This window comes from Phocoena phocoena, chromosome 4, assembly GCF_963924675.1.
Source record: "Phocoena phocoena chromosome 4, mPhoPho1.1, whole genome shotgun sequence".
NCBI classification, from domain to species: domain Eukaryota; kingdom Metazoa; phylum Chordata; class Mammalia; order Artiodactyla; family Phocoenidae; genus Phocoena; species Phocoena phocoena.
The window spans coordinates 134,246,586-134,269,743 of record NC_089222.1 but is presented as its reverse complement, the minus strand read 5'-3'; the positions used below and the strand labels follow the sequence as shown (position 1 = coordinate 134,269,743).

The 23,158-nt window shown below is 47.4% G+C and overlaps 1 protein-coding gene across 3 annotated transcripts in view; it reads right to left on the bottom strand.

Annotated features, from left to right (window-relative positions):
* EVA1C (eva-1 homolog C) overlaps window positions 1-23,158 on the bottom strand; it is an 83,111-nt gene that overhangs the window by 5,514 nt on the left and 54,439 nt on the right. For 2 of the 3 annotated variants that reach the window (XM_065876624.1, XM_065876626.1), the window contains 3 exons: window positions 14,245-14,388; window positions 5,486-5,566; window positions 3,673-3,762 (listed from right to left, as the gene is read on the bottom strand). In XM_065876624.1, the coding sequence (XP_065732696.1) occupies window positions 3,673-3,762; window positions 5,486-5,566; window positions 14,245-14,388 (315 nt within the window). The remainder of the gene's footprint in view (window positions 1-3,672; window positions 3,763-5,485; window positions 5,567-14,244; window positions 14,389-23,158) is intronic. The other variant, XM_065876625.1, reaches the window with a different exon arrangement.

Genomic DNA, 23,158 nt, shown 5'->3' with positions numbered 1-23,158 from the left:
AGAGTATTGGGCCTGGTCTGACAGCACTTAGGGACGTGATAATAACTTTCTGTCATGGAACCAAAGATTAGAGGCCATGGGAACACTTCAGAATCCACACCTATGTGACAAGGCGGCGCTGATTTCCCAGCGTCCTCCCTGACGGGGGATCGTGTAACTTCAACTCTGAAATGTGTTATGATACTTCTATTTCAATGGGGGTTTGCCTGATAGCCTGGAGTTCCTTTCATATGAAACAATGACGCCCTCCCAACTCAGGAGAAGCACTGCTTTCTCACCCATGGCCCCAGTTACCCCATGCACCCCGCAAGTCCACAGTGAGCGCTTCCAGAGGCCGAAGACACACACAGGCCCAAGCCCAAGGCCGGGGCTGAAATATTGGGCCACGAGGGCACACAATAAAACACTCACTAGGTGGAATGGAGGACATCAAGTTCTGAGCCAGGCTGTCTAAATAAGTCTCCTTCAGAACAACCTGCAGAGGTACAATGGCTGAGCCAGCTAACTGCCTTCTGCAAGCCTCCAACACACACACACTATATTACTGAGAGGAGGGTAAATTCTAACACTCCTAAGAAAATGTCTCACAGATCATTTAAATGGCCCAAAGCAAAATCATTCATCAGGGACCCTTGGATAACCTTGTGTCCGTTCCACCAGCCTCTGTGTCTCAACATCCCAGGACAGGCCCCTTGATTCTGGGTTCTAGTCTGCTGGTCCTTCGTGTGAACTTGGCTGCGGTGATGCAGTAAAGCTACCTACAGCCTGACCTGGGGAAACGTCCTTCTGGATTTGCTCAATCTACTGATTTAGCTGATCTTGCCAGAATCTTCCCAGCTCACTCTTGGTGGCTCCTGTTGGGGTCCCTCGTGTAGGAGGGTCTCCTCCCTTTGGTGGGTGCCCAGGGACCCCAGTCCAGCCTTCAGATCATATCCCTGCAACTAGGGTAAGGATGCTACTGAGAGTTGGCTGGGGCGCTGCTTTCTAACGACGATGAGGGTGACGCTCTCATTGTGTGACGCTCGTGTTGAAACAGCTCGGCCTGATGTCCTGCCCTTCGCTGCAGTGTGCTGGCCTGCCTCGTGAGGAGGACGAGGTGGGCTGGGGACCTCTAGAGTGACCACCCAGAGGGTGACATGCCCAGGAAATTCACCAGCAGGTGCAGATGTCCCTGTTTCCCTAAGACTTTGTGAGCCTCTGTGATTTGACAAATGAACTTCTATAGCAACTTCATTTCACTAACACCTGACACCACACACTCAGAGCCTCTTTCTCTTTGTCATGGAATTTCGGCTTGGTTGCAGCTTGCTGAGTTCATCGTGCCTAAACGTCCCTCTATAAAACCAAATAACAACCCACCAAGTCCTTACATTCCTTAAAAATTTAATACCTACAAACAGCAAATACAGGGTGATGATTAGGTGCAGGACAGCTCATGACACCAAAGGAGGACTCTTCACATGGTCACTTACTAACTACTTCGTGTGCATCTACTCTGTGCCAGCTCTGTCCCAGGCAGTAGGATATGACAATGACTAAGGTGACAAACATCTGTACTTGAAATAGTTAATGTCTAGTGGAGAGATGGGTGTTTAACAGATAAATCTCTCCAACGACTTCTGGGAGCGATGAGTGTGTAAAACGTTAGACAAGGATGGAGGCAATCTACGTTAGATCACTCGAGGTCATGAGGTTTCCATCCTTCAAAATTCTGAAAGGCACACATCTCTCTTGGAGAAGCTGGAGGGCAGGTTTTATATCTGCTGAGTCTGAATCCTGCCCTATCGCCAGCCACTTGGTGTCCTCAGGCACCTGGCTCAACTCCTCTGAGCCTCAGCTTCCCTGTGTGCAGAATAGGGGATAAGAGTCCCTCTCTCAAGGTCACTACTATGGACTGTATTGTGTCTCCCCCAGATTCACGTGTTGAATGAATATGACTATATTTGGAGATAGAACCTATAAGGAGGTAACTACAGTTCAATGGGGTCATACGGGTGGGGCCCTGATCCAACAGGATTAGTGTCCTTATAAGGAGAGACACCAAGGGGGACCTAAAATATGACATAAATGAACATATCTATGAAACAGCAACAGACTCATAGGCATAGAGAACAGACTTGTAGTTGCCAAGGGTGAGGGAGGGTGGGGGAGGGATGGACTGGGAGTTTAGGATTAGCAGATGCAAATTATTATCTATAGAATGGATAAACAACAAGGTCCTACTGTATAGCACAGGGAACTCTATTCAGTAGCCTGTGATAAACCACAATGGAAAATAATATGAAAAAGTATGTATATATATGTAGAACTAAATCACTTTGCTGTACAGCAGAAATTAACACAACATTGTAAATCAACTATAATTCAATTTAAAAAAAAAAGAGAGACACCTAGAGCTCTCTCTCTCTTTCCCTCCCTGCTGTGTGAAGACATAGGGGGAAGGCAGTTGTTTACAAGCCGTGAAGAGAGCCCTCACCAGAAACCAAGCCTGCCAGCTCCTTGATCATGGCCTTCCGGCCTGGAAGAAAATACAGTTCTGTTGCTTAAGCCACTGGGCCCATGGTATCTTGTTATGGTTGCCTGAGCTGACCAAGACAGTTGTTGAGAGGAACTGACAGGGTCCAGAATGGCCACATGACATAAGCAGCCTCCTAGTTGCTCCTCTGAGTGAAGGGTTTTCATGATGTCTTTCCTCCACGGGGCCCTCCGGGGACTTTGAAAATATGTGATATTTTCAACAATCAAAATCCTTACATCTCTTAACTATGACAATTGTCCAGAACAGCAAGAAACAGAAATGGAAGGGTGGTTAGAAAAGAGAAGATTCTCAACAACCACACAACCACCACACAGGGAGGATATTGGTAAGGAGGTCCCAAGACTGTTCTATCTCCTGTGTTGAGATGTTTCCTTAAGCCTTTATTTTCTTCTGAGGAAGGCTTACTCCAAACAGCCCCAGCTCTGGCAGGCCTTGAGTAAGTAATGCCGTAATGCATTGTATTACCATGTATTTTACAAAAGTCTTCTGAGGTTCTGGCTCTCTGAACAGAGTCAGGCAGGCATTGTCGAAACTTGCAGAGTTGACATTCCAAAATACGGTCTCTCCAGAGGTGAGCAGTGAGGCTGGTGAGGAAAGGTAGCGTGCACCATGAGCAATTTGGGCTCTGCTAATTAAGGAGGGCTGAGTCTGACTGATCCTTAAGGGGAAGATTATCAAGGGAAACCTTGGAACCGTGAGAAGTAACGCTGGTGACTCAGAAAGGGGCTCTCCTTTCACAGAGCATGACCTGTTTTGTTCACTAAGTCATCTTTCAGCCCAATTTTCTCCCAGCCAAGGGTGGAATTCAATAATCCTATGCCCTTCCCGAATTTTAGAGCTGGAAAATGCATTCCTCAGCTTCCTACTTTGCAAAGTGGAAAATTCCCATGGAGCCCAACTGCTACATAGTGCGACTTTAGCCTTTGCTACTTCCCCGTGTGGTTCTCTTGTTGGTTGCCAGTGGCAAGCATACCTAAATTCAGGCCTCTGTGTTTCTGGATTGTAGAAGATTGCAGTTGTCACTTTAAGTGTCAAACTTAAAGTCCTTTTTCTTTAGCCAACCAAGTGTTGTAATTAAACAGAGCATTTGTGAGTAAGAATTCGGTAAATCCGTTATTAATTCACTGACCTACCTCGCAGGTAAGCAAATGCTGCCAGGGAGTGGCTGACAATAGCTCCATCTTTCCTCAGAACTCTTGGTTTCCTTGGGTCAAAGTTTATACCTGTTTCGTAAAAAATGCAAGACCGATTAATCACAACTGTTCACCGTATGCATTTTTTCCTAATCCAGGACTGCCATAATAAATAAAACGTCATAGAGATCCAATAAGTGGGCCTCTGACAAAAGTAGGGAAGACTAAGCCAGGAAGAGCATTTAGTAAGCAGTCTCTGAAAATATTAAGTGATAAAAGGGATTCAGAAATTCTAAAATGTGTTGGTTCCAACTTCACTCATCTACTCTACTGCAGAAGGGAACACATTTATTTTCCCATTTTAAAGGCAATGGCATTCATCATGCCTCTGGGAGATTTAATAATGTCCCACTTAACCACAGAGCTGCTGTCTGCTCTGTTGACCACAGATAAGAAGGCCTGGAATTATGGAGGGAGGTTGTGTTGGGCTACTTTTTTGGAAATGAAGCAAAATACAGGGCGGATCTGGCTTCGGATGCCTGGTTAAGTTGCTGTGATGGAGCTTAGGGATCCCCTGATGGGGTAGCCTAAGGGCCCTGGGGACCCCTGGGAATGTCAGACACGGCTCTCAGGCCTCCACTCCAGGGGGACCAGGATATTCATGGGATCTGGGTGGGAGCCCTCTTAGAAAGAGCAGAGGGGCTGGGAGAGGCTGGGAGAAGCAGAGCCTGGTGGAGAGCTGGAGGGCTGGAACTAGAAGAACATAGGATACTAACAATAGTTATCTCTAAGCTTTGACACTAAGGGTGAGTTCTATTTCTTGGTGCTTTCCTGTGTGCTCCATAACAAGCACACTTTAGTTTTATTCTTAGGGGGAAAAATTTCATAAATGTAATCAAAGTCACACAAGACCAATTCTCAACCTGCAAAGTGCAATATCTTACATAGATTGTCTTGGGGGGGCCTCTGTAATTTCATCAAGAGCCCCAAGGGTCTGAACTCCATTCTAGATTTGATAAGAAGACCAAAATGTTCATCCCCTTATTTACAAAAGTCCGGTGAAAACCTCAGGAAGAAGGGCACATGTGGATGGAGGCACACAGGTCCAGCCTGGGCGTGGCCCACCCAGGTTCCCTATGGCAGAGGTCCCCATCCCCGGGCCACAGACTGGTATCAGTCTGTGTCCTGTTAGGAACTGGACCGCACAGCAGGTGGTGAGCGGAGGTGAGCAAGTGAAGCTTCATCTGTATTTACAGCCGCTCCCCATCGTTTGCATTATCGCCTGAGCTCCGCCTCCTGTCAGCATTATGGTGAGTTGTATACTTATTGTATTATATATTACAATGTAATAATAATAGAAATAAAGTGTACAATAAATGCAATGTGCTTGAACCATCCCGAAACCATCCCCCCCCCCCCCAGCCCACAAGCCCCGGTCTGTGGAAAAACTGTCTTCCACGAAATTGTTCCCAGCTGCCAAAAAAAGGTTGGGGACCGCCGTCCTATGTGATCCTCTTTCCAACAAGCTCATCGGATAATCCAGGAACCCCAGATTTATTTCTGAGCAGATCTTTTTTCAAGGTGATTTTTCTTTTAGGAAATAAGAGAGGGAATGGAAGGGGGATTTATCCTACTTATAATTTAAAACACAAAATGTTGGCCACCACTTGCAACCATCTGGCACAGCACTGCCATTCTCAGAGCTGGCAGCTCACACACCTTCCATCCTAACCAGTGTGCACCCACCTGCGGTCATATGGGGCTGTTCACCTTTACTTAAAGAGAAATGCTGCTAGTAAGCCATAAACCTTACCATAGTCACCGTCTTTCTGTTTCACAGAAGGTTTTAGATTAGCAACGGATGGATCGATCGCTGTGAGTATATTCTTGGGAACTAAAAACCAAAAAGAAATATTTTAAATACTTTGTACCCATAATACAACTTTAAAATGCAATGCAGATAAGACAAAAAGAGATCAATTTTCAAATCAGTACATAAATCACTCTGCTTGTCCAATACACTCACATACATACACCAGCGGTACCCATGTGATCATCAAATGTCCCAGAAAGGTTAAACTTTAGGTCTATCTTGCAGTATTTAAAAAAAAAACAACATAGAGAACAAATAAACAAGATACGGCATATCTATCCAATTGAATGATATTTAGCAATAACAAGGAATGAAGTATAATCATCTTTCGTATCCTTGGGGGATTGGTTCCGGGACCCACCTTGGATACCAAAATCCACAGACACTCAAGTCCCTAATATACATAGCATATGATTTGCATGTAACCTATGCACATCCTCCCCTGTACTTTAAATCATCTCTAGATTCCTTACAATACCTAATATACTGTAAATGTTATGTAAACAGTTGTAAATAGAGTGTAAATGCTATGTAAATAGTTGTCAGTATGCAGGAAATTCAAGCTGTGCCTTTTACAACATTCTGGAATTTTTTTTCCGAATATTTTCAGTCTGTGGTTGGTTGAATCCACAGATGTGCAACCCACAGATACACAGGACCGACTGCACTGACACTTGCTACAACACGGACGAACTTCAAAAACATTATGCTCAGCGAAAGAAGCCAGACACAGAAGACCACATATGGCATGATTCCATTTATATGAAATCTCCAGAAAAAGGTAAGTTTATAGAGACAGAAAGTAAATTTGTGGTTGCCGAGGACAGGAGTGGGGGTGGGGACGGACCGCAAATGGGCGTGTGAGAACTCTGGGGATCTTGGAAATATTTTAAAATCGGAGTGTGGTGAAGGCTGCAGAGCTCTGTAAATCTACCAGAAACCACTGGATCATTTTTACTTACAACGGGTGAATTTTAAGGTATGTAAATCACACCTCAATAACGCTGTTCACTCTGAACATCAACTTCCCTGAGACACAGTGAAACAAAATGAATGGCACCAACTCAAAACTCATCACCGACCTCTCCCGGCTGCGATTCCACTTTTTGTTCACTCTCTTTAACTCACTCCTTCCTTAATAACCCTGAGAGAATTCGAAGTCTCTGTGCTAGAATGCAGCTCTCAGTATTATAAGAAAGGATGACAGAAGGATGAAGAGAGAGGGCCGTGAAATAGACTCCCTTGGAAGATGGTTAAAGATTCTTCCAAACTGACCTTAAGAATAAACCATCCGAATCTCAAGACCCCCCAGGCAAAGCGGACAAGACGGTAGCAGGAGGCTGAGCAGGGGGGCAAAGCAAGAATTCTGAAGAGCCAGTGCACCGCAGCCAGCTGGGAGCAGGGAGAGGAAACCAAATGTTTTCGCTGCAGAAAATTATTTCTGTTTGTTCTTCGGCTCAGCTGGTATCTGGGAGAAGTGGCAACAGGAAATAGAAGTGAAGCCAATACAAACCGGGCAAGTTCAACTGCACTGATGTTTTGGAAGAGCTGGTAAGCCATCTTCAGCAACAAGAAAACCTCATTTCCTTTCTCAAAGGGCTTAACAAAAGTCTTTTGGGGACGTCCCAGGATCAACAACCAGAGGACGTTCCTAAATTGTGAATTTTCCACGTGCAGGAGGCCCTGGCGCCTTTGTGACCGTCAGCAGCAAGGGTCGCTCTCCTGGGCGGCACAGTGATGGGGACAGAGGCGGTGTAAGCTGTCCACCCCTCCCCCCGGGAATGCTCCTTGGCCGACCAAGGGGCAGGCACACTGCTGATCCTGGGACACCGGCGGTGCCCCAGACAGCTGGGCTGTGCTGCCCCAGATGCTTTCTGATGAACAACCTCTCCATCACTTCTGCGCCCTGATTCCTCGGCAGGAGTTAAGTCCTCCCTGCAGGAGTGGTGTTTCTTTCCCACGTCTGCCTCTTGGCTTGTAGTCGAGATACAGCCGCAGAAGGGCCGGGCTCCCTACAAATGCCAGAGGCTTTCCAGCGCGAGGAGGAATTGCTTGGAGAGGAATGAGCTTTGCAGAATAAAACATTAAATCGCCTGTGTATGCCGTCGGCTCACGTCAGGGAACTTGCTGATTTACTGTGTGAAAATGGCTCTCGTACTGGGAGAATCTTTTAGGATCTTTAAGGTAACAACAGGTGTCAACACACCTGTCAGATTCTCGCATCTCCTGTTTCAAACTGATTCTGAATGAGGACAGGGACTGCGTGTCATTTACTACCACCCCTAAACCCGTCCCTCTCCACTTGAGGTCCATTTGTGAAAATGCCAGCAAACCCCTTTGCGTGGAGCTCCCACCACGTGCCGAACCCTGTGCTCAGCGTTTAAACAGTGCCTCTTGTGCAGTCCTCTTAGTGACCCATGAAGATGCGTATCATTCCCATTCCCGCAGATGGGAAAACTGAGGCTCAGAGATGAACCATTCACCTAGCAAAGGGCGAAGCTTCAACTCCTGGTCTCACTCGCATATGCCCTTACTCTTTTCTGTGATGCTGGGACGTTCAGCCTTTGGGAACTGGATACTGGATCGTTTTAAAGGATTATAAAGATGGCAAAGCAATTCCCACTCACATAGTCCCCCTCAAGCCTCTTAGGTGAAACCAGAGATGATGATTCTAATGGGCTCCAGTGGGTCGCTGAATTTAGGCAGGCTCCCTTCCTGATTTTTGTTTTCCTGAGTAAATCTGTGTCAAGCCTGGATCCGGGTAGACTTTAAGAAAGAAGCCTCCAGAGGTTGAAATTAGAGCCCCACGTAATTTTTCACATCAGAGACAAAAAAGATCTCTGCTTACGTTCTCAATAGGTACCCAGATTGCACGAGCACCTCTGAATCCTGTCATCCCCCCATCCCGCCTGCCTCAAACCTGCAGCACCTATTCCTCCTGTCCCCACTTCTGGCACCTTCTATTCCTCCTGTCCCCAATCCTAGCACCTACAGAAGGGGGTACCCCAAATTCTGGTACCACCATCCCTCTTGTCCCCAGATCCTGGCATCCATTCCTTTTACACACAACCCTGGTACTGAAACAGAGCGGGACCTTACGGTCTTTCTCCCCTATGTCCTCTGCCTGCCTTTTGCCTGTGGAAAAACTTTAGCCAAAGAATAAGTTTAATCAGAGAAGTGAGAAAATGCTGAAAGAAAGGAAAACAGTCAAAGGAGACCAAATAATAATAGTTTAGTCATTAAGCAACATCAAGGACCGTTAGTTCCTTCTCAAGGGCTATAGATGATATTCTGAGCCATATCCTGTGAGCTGTCTTATAGATACTGAACCCCCCGCCAGGCGGGAGAAGTTAACTACGTGTTGACCAGACTGTAGCCATGACGTAAGGTGTCACAATTCCAAGAACTGGCCTCAAGGAAATGGGAACAAACCGACCCTGGAAGTGAAGATTAACTGTACCTAAGACAATCAAGATGACGCTGGTCAGACCAGCGATGACCGATTTCAAGATGACCGTCAGAGCTGACTGTTCTGTTTCTGCACGTAGCCCCTCCCTCAGCCTATAAAAGCTCTTGCCCACTGGATGTCAGTGGGGGGAGTCGGCCTTTGGACAGGCATCCCCTCCCTCCCACCCCGCATAGGTTGCCGGCATCCAAAAGAAAGCACACTTCCCTTTCCACCAACCTGGCCTCCTTATTGGCTTTTAAGCAGCGAGCAGCTGGACCCCACTTTCGGTTACAGTACGACCATCCCTCCTGCCCCCAAATCCTGGCACCCATCTCCTGGGAGGAGCTGCAGGCCCCCGGCTGAGGTCCATGTGTTTCCTGTCCCTCTCAGGAACTGTCAGGGCGGGGATGCTGGCTGTCAGGGCGGGGATGCTGGCTGTGCCTCTGTCTTGGTGACCCTCAAGAACCAGTGGCTGTGGACCCAGGGAGAAGCCGTCCCCGTCGGGGTGAGGGGAGAGCAGGCCGTTCTCCAGGTCTGCCTCCTCCTAATAGGAGGAAAGTCTGAAACCTATCCTGTCCAAGAGATGTGGCTAATAATAAAACCTGGATAAAAATTGAGAGCGAGGACCTCGTCTAGCCATGCATTAAAGAAGGGAGCTCCAGCGATGCATCTCCCAGCCCAACCAAAGACTGATTGCTCCGCTCTCCGAGGGGTTTGACATCAACCAGATGCACCGCCTACAGTTCAAAAGGCAAAAGGCCCACAGCCTGAATCATTCCCCCAAGACGCTGAAATTCTCCACGCAGCCTAGAGCAATGAGGGAGGGGAAGGCAGGATTAAAGGAAGCTATAAAATAGTCAGGAGTGTCCCTATCAAAGTGCAAATTACTTATGTCCCCGGAGAACACCCTCCAAGGGCTCCCTGCTGCCCTTAGGTACAAGCCAATCCTTAGTCGCCCATCCCCCAAGGTCCCTCCTTCCCGCTCCTGTGCTCACTTCCCAGCCTTTGCCTGCCCGTCACCTTGCTGACTCCTTACACGCCTGGTCTCACTTGCCTCAGACGCCACTCCCCTGGGAAGCCCTCCCGGTCCCCCAAGTCACCAGGGCCTGGAATCACCACATTCCATCCTATAGCTCATGAGGACAGGGACCACATTGCTCACAGCACTGAGGCAACCTCTCCCCAACCCAAGGGGCGGGGTATTTCCTGGGTGGGCACAGCAAGATTGCTGGGCACAACAGCAAAGCCCGGTTGGACACTGCGGTCAGAAGCCAGGTAGTGGAACAGATGTCTATTGGGGTGGATCTTCCATGAGCCTCTTAGGTAAGAACATCTTGATTTGAGTACGGGGTTGGCTGGGCCCCTCTCTAGCAGCCATGTTTATAATCACATCACATGGTCTCTGGCCAAGGCAGATCAAAGGAGGGGGCTACTGGACCCCAGCCCAAACAATTAAATAGCTCTCTGTTAGAAATTTGGAATTAAGTTGCCAGATTGCCAGTCTTCATGTTGTTCGAACATAAAAATCTAACAGAAGAATCATTCGGGCTGTGGGGATAGCTGTATGGCATCCAGCCCAGGGTCAGAGGGCTGTCTGCAGAGGGTGGGGAGAGAGGGAGAGAGAGAGAGACAGAGACAGAGACAGAGAGACAGAGAGAAGGAGGGAGAGAGAGACAGAGAGAGAGGGAGGGAGGAGAGAGACAGAGAGAGAGACAGAGAGAGAGAGGGAGGGGAGGGAGAGAGAGAGAGGGGGAGAGAGGGAGAGAGGGAGAGAGAGGGAGAGAGAGAGGGAGAGAGAGGGAGGGAGAAAGAAACAGAGAGACAGAGGGAGAGAGGTGAGGGACGGCTGCCATCACCGTGAAGACTCCAGCTGCGGCCCACCCTGAGGCCTTGCTTTCCGGCCCTGGCTTCTGGAGACGGCCTTCTAGCCTCAGGGTACCTCCCCAACCTCAACCCCCTTTCGGCTTAAACCAGCTCAACTTGGTTTCTTCATTCATATCCAGAGAGTCCGAAGTAAGACAGATTCGCTTAGAAATTAATTCCCGACATCCTCTGTTTTTGTATCAACTCCCACATCAGTAGAACTCATGTTTTTAAAATGTAAAACCTTTCATGCCCATTTGGTCATCTACAAAATATGCAGACATTGCAAATCATGTTTTAATGATTCAGGTTTCACAGTGAAGGGCCATCAGTCTGGGGGAGAAATAATTTTAAAATGTCAACCACTTAAAAAAGAAAAAAAAACGTCAACCACTCAGAAGGTGGTTAGAAGTTGCCTTAGAAGGTGTCTGCTTGGACAGTCGGGGCTGCGCTGGGAACATTAAGTGGCCTCAGGCCGAGGGTCACCACCTCCCTTTGGGATAACTCCTGGGGAACCACGCTGACGACAGGCAGCCACTGTCCACGGTCCCACGTCCGAAACCAAGATGCAAAGCCCCCTCTCTGACCTCGGCTTCCCACCCTCAAGCGGACTCACTTGGATGCCTCCCTCTGCCATCCTTCGACCTCATCCAGACCCTTCCCCGTTGCCCAGTGAGGCTGGAGCAGCCCTCTGCTCTGTGCCGACCCTCAAGCAGCTGGCCCTGAGGGAGGGACCCACCACCGGGCAGACCAGGGTCCCCCAGAACGCTGACCGCTAACCCCCTGGGCTCTCAACACACGCAGCACCGTCACCACCGCCCTTTCCGAAGTCAGCCTGCCCCCACGGCCCTTACTTCAGACCTTCTCCCATCTCCTCAAACCCCTCTCTCCTCCCGCAAGTCCTCACAGCGGACCACCTCAGCTCGCACTTATCTTGAGAAGGTTGGGAAGACAGGGGCCATGCGGTTGGAACGCCAAGCCCTCCCTCCATCCATTCCCAGAGCCTCTGCCCCACCCCGTTGGGACAAGGGACAAATCTTTCCCGCCCTTGTCACCTTCTCTGGACCCCAATCTTGCCCAAATAGGCCAGGTCTCTCCAGGAATGTCTTCCTACTTTCCCAAACCTCTCAAATCCACCCAGTTTTGACCACGTCCTCTAGCGCCATTCGGGTCCGAGTCATTGCCTGCTGCTGTCTGACTGGTCTCTGCTTCCATCCCGCTCTAGCCCCCCCCTCCACCCTACAGCCGGAGTGGTCCTCTAAGGGTCTAATCATCACCAAATGACTCCCTTACTTAAAACTCTCCAGTGGCACCTCCTCCCAGGACCCTGTGGGATCTGGTCCTGGCCCCTCCCGTGCCACCTCATCCACCTTCCACCTCACCCACTGCCCTCGTCTCCCCCACTCAGCACCTGCCAGCTCGCACCTGCCCACCCCTCAGAGGACAGGGGCAAATTCGCCCCAGAGGAAAGTTCTCCTTGGAAAACTTCTCCGTTCCCTCACCTCTCACCAGCTAAAAGGGCCCCTCCACTGTTATCCTTCCACATGGCATCCTGTCCTTTTCAGAAGCATCATTTATCACAGTGGGTAACGACACAGTTCTCTGGTTATTTGTTGAATGCCCATCTCTCTCCCCCAGCTGATAATTCCATGAGGACACGGACAACGCCTTCTTTTCTTTTTTAACTACAACACGCCCACAGCGTAGTGAACGAGTGAATGAGGGAGAGGAAGCTTGGACTGGAACACGTGACCCCTAGGCTCTGAAAGTCCACCTTCTCTTCGCGAAGAGCAGCCTCAGCCTGGGAACTGCTCTGGCCTCGCCCGTGAAGGCACACCAGGAAATCCACCTTACTTGCAGGTTAATGTCCTGCCCTTCCCTCAACGCTCAGCTGGGGAGGCCTGGAGTTACTAGAACTTCAGAGTGACTGTCCGGTATCTTGGGGAAACTCAGCCAGAATGGGCTCCATGCTGCCCAGAGCTGCTTTACGTGGGAGCCAGAATGTAGACTGGAGAGCAAATAAAACCACGCTTCCTGGAACGTGAGTGTGGGTGCTGTTACTTTGGGAATACAATCCTGTCGTCACTGCACTGTGACTATTACAGCTTTGATATGGCAGAGGACAACGGTTTGACTCGGGACAGAAAAGGCTGGGGATGTAACGGAATATTATTGGGCCATAGAAAGGAATGAAGTACTGACACGTACTCCAAAGAGATGAACCTTGAAAACATATACTAGGTAAAGAAATCAGTCACAAAGAACCACGTATTGTCCGATTCCATTTATATGAAATGTCTAGAAGAGGCAAATCAGTAAAGACAGAGAGTGGTGGTTGCTTAGGGTGGGACTGGAGGGTGAGGGGTGGGTCGGGAAGTGACGGCTGAAGGGTCCAGGGTTTCTTTGGGGGAGTGATGAGAATGTTCTTAAATGAATTATGGTGGGAGTCGTACAATTCTGTGGCTCTACTAAGATCACTGATTTGTATGATTAATGGCTGGACTGTATAGTTTGTGATTTATAGCTCAATAAAGCTGCTACCAAAAAAAAAAAAAAAAGAAAAGAAAAGAAAGGCCAGGGGTATCTGGCAGGGGGAAAGGGGTTTCCATGAGCAAAAATATTGGGTTCTTCAGTTATGACGTTCTTTGCTTTCCCTTTGCTTCTATACTTATTTCAAAACAAAAACAAAAAACACCTCTAAAAACCAGTTCACATGTCAGGATTACAAACCAGAAATCCACGGCACCCTCTGAGGGTAATTAACACCTGATTTTTAAAGGCAGCTTTATAAAATTAGAATCGAATGAATGAGCGATTTCATTTTATTATTTGAAGGCACTAGGAAAACAAAGTGATGCTGTCATGTAACATATTTAATGGCTATGGGGTAAGCACTTGATCTGTTGGTTTAACCCCGGGGGTACGTCGATAAAACGGCTGTCGGCAGCACAGAGAATTAGTCATTTTACAGCCTAAAGGCTGGGATGGAAGATTAACTAGGAAGCCAGCAATACTGAGTGAGCTTGTGTGACGTACCCATAAATTTCAGAGCCTCCTAAGAACCCAGCTTGAGATCATTCTTCTCAGTGACATCCGTTTTATCCCATTTGCTTGTTCTTTTCCTGCCCACCCCGCTTGCTGCCAATCTGATTGCTAAAAGCACTTTTAAAACAAATGCGGACCAGAGACAATTCGATCGCTTATCTGAGGCGAATGTCATAAACAAGGCTAAGGGACAGGAGAAAAGGCTCGCCAGTATCTGGGATGACAGCACAGTTTCAGGGTAGAGTGAATGCAATGGTTTGTTGCTGGAAAACTTCTGTTCACATGCTCGCCACCTCCCCAAGAGGCAGGGTCTCCAAGCAGCTTGTGGAGGGTGGATTCTTACCACACGCGTAGGTGACGGTGAGGTATTTCTTCACTCCTGGAAGACAGGGGCTTCCGAAATGGTGATTGTTGACGAGGATTTTGCATCTCTGCTTCCCGTAACACCTCCTGGATAATACTTGCAAAGCTGAGTAAGACAAGCAATCTGAGAGGCAAAAAACATCAAGAACTTCATGTTAGCTGGATTCCATGTATGGCCACCATGTAACTTCTGTTATTTCCTGTAAATAAGGATACTGAGCTGGATTTCACATCTCACGGAGATTGGTTCTCTGATTATTTTCTGTCTCATCAAAGCACCCCGCATGGGCTAAGTATCAATACTACACAGGCAGGCCTGGAAGGGCTTACTTTGATCAGACTGCTCTAATGCTCTGCTGTCACTGGTCGGAAATCCTTATGTATTTTTGAACAGGGGGCCCTGTATTTGCATCTTGCACTGGGCACTGCCCCTGTCTCCCCAGTCAGGTAACGGGCCTCACATATAGAAGAGGCAAAACACAGGCAGAACACTGAATAAAGATTCGTATTTCTTTTATGAGTGTTATCTCTCTGAAATATTTTAGTTATTGGTTAATTTTGAGAATCCTTCTCCCTGTGTGAGCATAAGCTCCATGAGGACGGGGACTATTTCTATTGTGTTCCTTATCTAATTCCCACAGCCTGGTCCACTGTGGAAACCCAGTAATAACGAATGAATGAATGAACAAAAGGACAGATGGATGAATAAACATAAGGACGTGGTTTTCAGCGCCCTGGCACGATGCCATCACAATTAGTAAATATTCACTGAACACGTACGGAGGACAAGGCACTGGGCTAGGTACCGTCTGAAAAACAAGTCAGGAGAAGCCTGCCTTGCATTCGCAGGATGTCGGATGGGGCTGGAGAGACAAAACCCACATTAACCTGACGGCTAAAAATGTGAAACACGGAGTGAGTGTCAGCAGTGATTGGTCCAGATAAGAGGTGATGGGGTTGGAGGCAGGAGAGGTTGCTGGGGACCGGAGTGGTCAAGACAGGCTTTATGGAGCAGAGGGGCTTGGTCATGGGCGAAGCAGCATGAATTGGACAGAGGCAGGCCAAGAGAGAAAGGTAGAAACACCAAGGCAAGTGGGCCAGAAGCACTTCGTGGGAGTCTAGGGGCTCAGCGTGAGCTGGAATAGTGGGCAAAGCACTTCGTGGGAGTCTAGGGGCTCAGCGTGAGCTGGAATAGTGGGCATCGGCAAGGAGGATGCAGTAGATGAGCCGGAAAAGCAAAATGGAGCAGGACCAAGCTACCGCTGAATGCTGAGCTAAAGATTTTGAACTTTATTCTGCAAGCAGCAGGGAGCCTAAAAAATGCCTTGATGCTACTTCCTTTGGGGACAGTGTATGGGATGCCCTGGGAGAAAAAAGGAACCAAAGGCAGGGAGACTAGTTTGGAAGCAATTTTAATAATACACGTTGGGAGAAGTTAAGAGCTTGAAGAGAGGGGAATGGAGAAGAAGAGAATTCTAGACACCTTGCAAAGTTCAGCTCACTATAACAGCTAACATTCTGCCAGGCTCTGCTCTCAGCACTTGTATGTGAACTGATACAATGTTTCAACAACCCCATGAGATTGGTTGTTTATTATAATATCTTATATTTTAGAGAGACTATATATAGGATAGGATATATTATTATGTATCATAAGTTGCTTATATAATCTATAATAGGTTAGTTAATATCTAATAGGTTGTTTATATTACATATATGTTTATATATAGAGAGAGAGAGACAGAGAGAGTGTGTGGGTGGGTGTGTATATATATATATAAAATATCAATTTTGTGAATGGGGACACAGATGTGTGACAGGTTACGGAACCTCATACAGCTAAAGAATGAGGACAGCAGGGTCTGGACGTGAACACCGGGGAAAGGCCCCCAAGTCTGCAGGTTTAACCTTTTAACCTCTGAGCTCCACTCTTCAGGTCTCCAGTTGGGGGGCGGGGTGAGGGCCCCACTGAGGATGAGTCAGACCTTCAGCCTGGGGACAGAGGAGATGGCGGTGCCATTGCCGTGGACAGGGGAGATAGGCAGTTTGGAGGACGAGATGGTAAATTCATTAAAATAAAACAAAACAAAATAAAAAACTATTCAGCCTTTCAGAGGGGAAGGACCATTCAGGAAAGTTTTCAGATCCTGAGATGCCCGTGGGATGTGCACGCCCACAGAGCCCGAGGGCTGATGCTATGAAGCTGGTCTCAGGGAGAGCACAGGGGCCCCCAGTCACAGGACTTTTCTTTTCTTGGCTACACCACGTGGCTTGCGGGATCTTAGTTCCCCGACCAGGGACTGAACCCGGGCCGTGGCAGTGAAAGCGTGGAGTCCTAACCACCGGAGAGCCAGGGAAGTCCCCTCACAGGACTTTTCTTGTGCTGTCTGTTCATGTCTTGCAGATGACAAACTCCTCTACCCTGTAAAAACAAAAACCCTGCAGTCCAATCCCGGAACCTGTCTCCAGCCTTATCGCCCTCCTTCACAGTCAGGATTCTGCAAAGGTCCTCCATGCCGGCCACCTCCGCTGTGTCCCCCTCCACCCACGTCCCAGCCATTCCTCAATGTGCCTCTGCCCTCCACACACCCTGACAAGGGTCCCTTCCCTCAGATCACAGGGACCTACTACTGTCCTAGCAGAGAGATGTGGACCGCCCTAATCCTTGCCCATCTCCGGAACTCTGGGTGCCTGAACCCTCTTGCTGGAGGGTTCCTCCCTGACCTTGGCTGCCTGGTGCCCTTCTCCCCCATCTGTCTGACTGCTCCATCCCAGAGCCCCCTGCAGGCCTGCTCGCCCCACAGGAGGTCCTTCCTCAGCCTGGGCTCTCTTCTTGCACCTGCACATGCCGTCTGGGCCCACGTCCACCTGGACCATCGGAAAACTGAGGACCCGACCGCTTCCAGCTCCCATAATGGATCGCCTTCACTGTTCCCTCAGGAACCTCTCACTCCTCACGGGACATTCATCATGTTCCCCTCCCCCTACCAACACCCAAGCGAAGCAGCCTGAGCTTGCTCTTCCCCCACAGGCTGCTCTCAGTCGCGCTGCGACATCCTCTAGGCGGCCCGGCCAGAAGCCCCGGCTCCCTCCGAGGTCTGATGCCGGTCCTAGAATCATCCCTCCTCAGTTCCCCGCTGCAGCTTCAGCTTCAACCCTGTCACTTTTGCAGGAAATCTTTTTTTTTTTTTTTTTTGCGGTACGCGGGCCTCTCCCTCTGCGGAGCACAGGCTCCGGACGCGCAGGCTCAGCGGCCATGGCTCACGGGCCCAGCCGCTCCGCGGCATGTGGGATCTTCCCGGACCGGGGCACGAACCCGCGTCCCCTGCATCGTCAGGCGGACTCTCAACCACTGCGCCACCAGGGAAGCCCTCCAACTCCATCTCTTATGTTAACTAGAGATCCGTGAAAGAGTCCAATTGAAAGGAAGGATCTGTTTGAAATTCCCTGGAGGTCCAGTGGTTAGGACTCTGCACTTTTACTGTTGAGGGCGTGGGTTCAATCCCTGATTGGGAAACTAAGATCCCATAAGCAGCACGGTATGGCTAAACCAAAAAAAAGGAAGAAAAAAAAAGAAAGGAAGGATCTCTGGTAAACACCACATAGCTGGAAAGACAATGATCTTGAGGAAAGGACAATTAAATTAAATACACACACACACACACATATATGCACACACACATATATAAAATATATAAATTATATATTTGTTTATGTAATATGTGTATATTATATATTTACACATATAAAAATATATGGACCCTATAAACATATATGTATATACGTATGTGTGTATGTGTGAATATATATGTATATATTTTTGTGATATATCTAAATGTATGTAATATGTATAGCTCAACAAATGGTGAGGAACATTATTATAAAAGCACTTGATCTGAATATATTCATGAAGGTTCTGATTTACTTTGCTAAGTCCAATTCCATGATGCCTGATCCCTGGAGTGTTGGGCTCACAGCAGGCACCCAACAATGATATATTTAATGAATGAATTAGTGGACTGGCATGGACACCAGGGAATGCAAACATCCCATATATCTGGCTTTAGAATGTGTTTGCTATGTGTGTGTGGGGAGGGGGGCGGTGTGATCCGTGAGTTCAAATCTGTGCTGAGAAGAGCTGCCTGGAGGGGCTTCAGGAAGCTGTCAGCCTCCTGTTGGTCAGCTGGGTCAGTTCTCTGCAACTCGCCCTGGCTTGGAATAGATCCATCTTTCTTCTGACTGCCTCTGAATACTCCAGTCTAAAGGAGGCATCTTGCTGGACCTAATTTGGTGCGTTCTTATGAATGAAAGAAAAGTAAACAGAGCAAGTCAAGCAGCCAATGAAGATGGAATGAAATGTTTTAAGTGCCTGAGCAACAAGTACGTCTTTGTGAAGAGTAAAGAATAGTAACGTGAGCAGTGGGTATCATCAGGGTTCCGGCAGGCCACCCAGCGCTCAAATCGGACAATGTAAAGCAAGCTTGATAAAGAGACTTTACAAAGGTGTGGATGGGATGTGAACACCTCGAAGGATGGTGCAGGACCCCGGGGCAAGGAACAGCAGTGAGATGCTACCACCCCAAGCCTAAGGGGCAAGGACAATGGCTTCCAGAGCACAAAGGGGGATGCCTCATGGAGACGGCTGCTGCACGGAGCTGGGGTCTGCGGTGGGCAGTCGTGCTGCTTACGGTCCGTTGTGTTGCGTTAGGTTAGCTGCTTTGGTGCCTGGATCTCTCATTGGATGAGAGCTCCTGGAGGGCATGGGAGTTTCTCTGCTGTTTGCCCAGCACCTGGTATCTGCTCAACTCACTGAGACTCTGTGTCCCTCCTGCGTAGCACGAGGAACACCTTTTTCACTGCCTCTCTGTGAGGTCTGTATGAAGCAACTGCGGAAGTCAAAGCCCACATAAACGTGAACTGTTCTCACCAGCTGTCTCTAAGGTCGAATGGAATACCTCCTATGGTTAAGAGTCCAGAAAGTGAAAACAAGCATACGGTACAATCAGACCTAAATATTAAAGTTTAACCTGCAAATAAGCAAAAATTTAAAAACACTGTAAGGAGAATCACCAAGATGGTAACAGGGGATATTTCTGGCTGATGGGAAAGTTTTTTTTTTTTCCCCTATCGATTTTAAGATACTTTCCAAGTTTCTGAGTTTACATTGCTTTGAAATGAAAGCGTACAAAATGAACTTTCTTAAAAAGAAAAATAAAATTCGTGTCTGGATAGAAGACAGCTTTTGAATACGAGGGTCTCTGGGGCGATTATTTTCAGAAATGTAAATTTTTCTGCAAATGTAATGATAAACTATTCTTTTGTATAACCCAGTTTGCCCCAGAAGCCATGAAAAGTTTACCTAGGAGTAAAGATGTATCCTTTGAATTTTCTTCCAGTTTATTTAAAAAGTTTTTTATTGAAGTATGATTAATTTACAATGTTGTGTTAGTTTTAAGTGTATAGCAAAGTGATTCAGTTATACATATATATATTCTTTTTCAGATTGTTTTCCATTATCGGTTACTATAATACAAGATATTGAGTATAGTTCCCTGTGCTATACAGTAGGTCCTTGTTGTTTCCTTACTTTATATATAGTAGTGTGTATCTGTTAATGCCAAACTCTTAGTTTATCTCTCCCCAGTCCCTTGCAGTTTATTTTTATTATTATTTTTCATTGCGTTGTGGGTGCACAGGGTTGATTGTGAATATTTTTGCTGTCTTTAGGAGCCTCGTTATTATTTGGGGTTCTTCTCTGAGCACATTTATCAGTTGAAAAAAAGAAACCTTAAATCTCAAGAGATTTGAGAATGCATTGTATGATTTCTGTATAAGCCACCGACATTGGGAAGAAGTAACCGTATGAATTATGAAGTTGTTCTTAGAAGTCCTATAATAACTATTATTGTTTTCTTTCTGTAAACTATTAGTTTTTTCTGTTTCAAAATAAAAACGTTTGTAGTTGAAAACTTGAAAATCACAAATATGCCTAAACCAGGAAAATAAAAATCCCCAGTAAATCCCACGAACAGGAAAAAAAAGGTTAACCTTTAAAGAACATCCTTGTAGTCACTTTTCTATGTTTAAATGTCCTTCCCCCTCAATGGGATCATGTACATATTACGCTGTATGCTATTTTTTCTCATTTATTAATATATTTGTGAAAATTTTAACATAAGCATCATTTTAAAGAGCTGTAGAGATTCTCACTTTATGGATGTATCAGCTCTATTTACAATACCCTATTGGTAGACATTCTGATGAGTTCCATTGTTTAATGCTATAAAGAATTCTATGTGAAACATCCTTAGAGATAAGTATTTGCACACAGGCATGATAGTTTCTAATTCTTGGAAGTAGATTGCTTTGTCAGAGGGCATTCAAAATGTGAAAGTTTTTTGACACACACCGCCAACCCATTATCCAGAAGAGTTGTACCAATTCATGCTCTTGCCAGAATTGTATTAGAGCCCTGGAGACTTTATATTTTCTTAGGACATGTGCCTGGCCATATTCTTTAAGGCTAACAGAGGAAGGGCGGGGGGGAGAGACTCCCATTTATAAGGCTACAGTCCTCTTGTACCCAGGAGGTCTTGTGACCAGCGTGATTTACAGAGGCGGGCTTCTGCACTCATAGCTACCCTGGGATTGAAAGAATTTATCTTGGTGAGAAGGAAAGAAGCCACAGTGTGTTTTTAGGAAGAGGCCCAAGGTAATTCAGGTCCACTTCAGGTCTGACCATTTCCTTGTTGATGCTGAGCTCTGAACCATTGGCAGGATTCTTTTTTTAAAGTGGTTATTTCCCTCCCAGGCTGATTCTGTTTGCACCTCTCTGCCTGGCAAACTACCCTCCACCCCAATACATGTGATAACAAGATATTCAACTTTTTTTTTTGTGGGGGGGAGGCTACTGTTTAACAGAAACTGAAGTTAATCGCTCTTTACAACCTGTGTTTATTCAGATAATTAGGCTGGTTGCTCTTAAGAGACTTTCTTGGCAGTGGGAAGCCCTGGCACCTTGATCTTTGGCTGAAAAGTCCAGGCCTGCCCACACTTGGCCTTGGGGTGGCCTTAGCCCAGCCTTTGACGTCCATTGTGTCATTTTTTTCATTCACTTCTTAAGGAAATAGAATCCCTGGAGCCCACCCAGAAAATGTAGCTGCGGCAGGAAATGACGTCCCATAGCGGAGGCCCAGCCAAGGGAACTTTCTGGAGGCCCGCTTTCCTAAGTTCATGCCCGGATCTGTGGGAAGGTCCAGTCCTTTCTGTGTTAGGACGCAGCTTCGCTGGCGTTTCTCTGGAACCAACGCGGATCAATCATTTCCATACCTTTCTTTCAGTTTCTCTTCCACTAGAGGAGCTGTAAGTTTTCGGGTTTTTTTTTTTGTTTTTTTTTTTCCAATTTTTTTGGCCATGCCGCACGGCATGTGGGATCTTGGTTCTCCAACCAGGGGTTGAACCCACGCCCCCTTCATTGGAAGCACGGGGAGTCTTAACCACTGGGCCTCCAGGGAAGTCCCAAGAGGAGCCATAAGTTCTGAGGGGTGTGACTTGCTTTAAGATCTTTCAGAAATGTCTTTTGGGTCACCACCCTCAAGAAGAGACACCAAATGTATCTGTGTTTGAACCTGTGTGACGGTAAAATGTCACTTTTTGACAGCTGTGATGGTGTCAGCCTTTGTAGTAGTTTATAGGGCTGTGGTAATGAGTACCACACACTGGGTGGCTTAAACAACAGAATTTTGTCTCCTCTTGGTTCTGGAGGCTGGAAGTCCAAGGTGTCAGGAGGGTTGGCTCCTTCTGAGGGTTCTCTCCTTAGCTTGCAAATGGCTGACCTCTCCCTGCGTCCTCACATGGTCTTCCCTCTGTGTGTGTCCATTTCCTGATCTCCCCTTCTTACAAGCAGTCACGTTGGATTAAGGCCCTCCCATATGACCTCGGTTTAACTTAGTCATCTCTTTAAAGGCCCCATCTTCCCAAACAGTCACAATTCTGAGGTACTGGAGGTTAGGATGTCAACACGGGAATTTTACGAGGACACAGTTCAGCCCGTAGCAGCCTTCAAGATGGCCCCCAATGGTCTCAACCTCCTGGAATTCATACCCTTGTGTAGCCTCCTCCCTCAAAGAATCAGCTGGTCTGTGAGACCCATAGAGTTGGGTGGAGGTGACGGTGTGTGGCTTCCATTTGCTCTTCTGCATCTTGGGCTTTGGGAGAAGCCAGCTGTCATGTCTCAAGGACACTCGAGACCTATGTGGGGAGAACCAAGGTCTCCCACCAACAACCTGCACCAACTTGCCCGCCATATGAGTGAATCACCTTGGAAGTCCAGCCCTCAGATGACTGCAGCCCAAGCCGACATGCCGGCTGCAACCATGAGACACCATGAGGCCCTAAGCAAGAACTTCCCAACTAGGGTACCCCAGAATCCCTGCCCCACAGAAACTGTGTAGTAATAAGTGTTCATTTTTGTTTTAAGCCATTAAATTTGGGAATATTTCATTACTCTGCAACAGAAAACAAATATAGTAGATGCAAACTATTACATTTAGAATGGGTAAACAACAAGGTCCTACTGTATAGTACACAAAAGTGTATTCTGTGATAAACCATAATGGAAAAGAATATAAAAAAGAGGGGCTTCCCTGGTGGCGCAGTGGTTGAGAGTCCGCCTGCCGATGCAGGGGACACAGGTTCGTGCCCCGGTCCGGGAAGATCCCACATGCCGCGGAGCGACTGGGCCCGTGAGCCATGGCCGCTGAGCCTGCGCGTCCGGAGCCTGTGCTCCGCAACGGGAGAGGCCACAACAGTGAGAGGCCCGCGTACCGCAAAAAAAAAAAAAAGAATATAAAAAGAATGTCTACATGTGTGTAACTGAGTCACTTTGCTGTAAG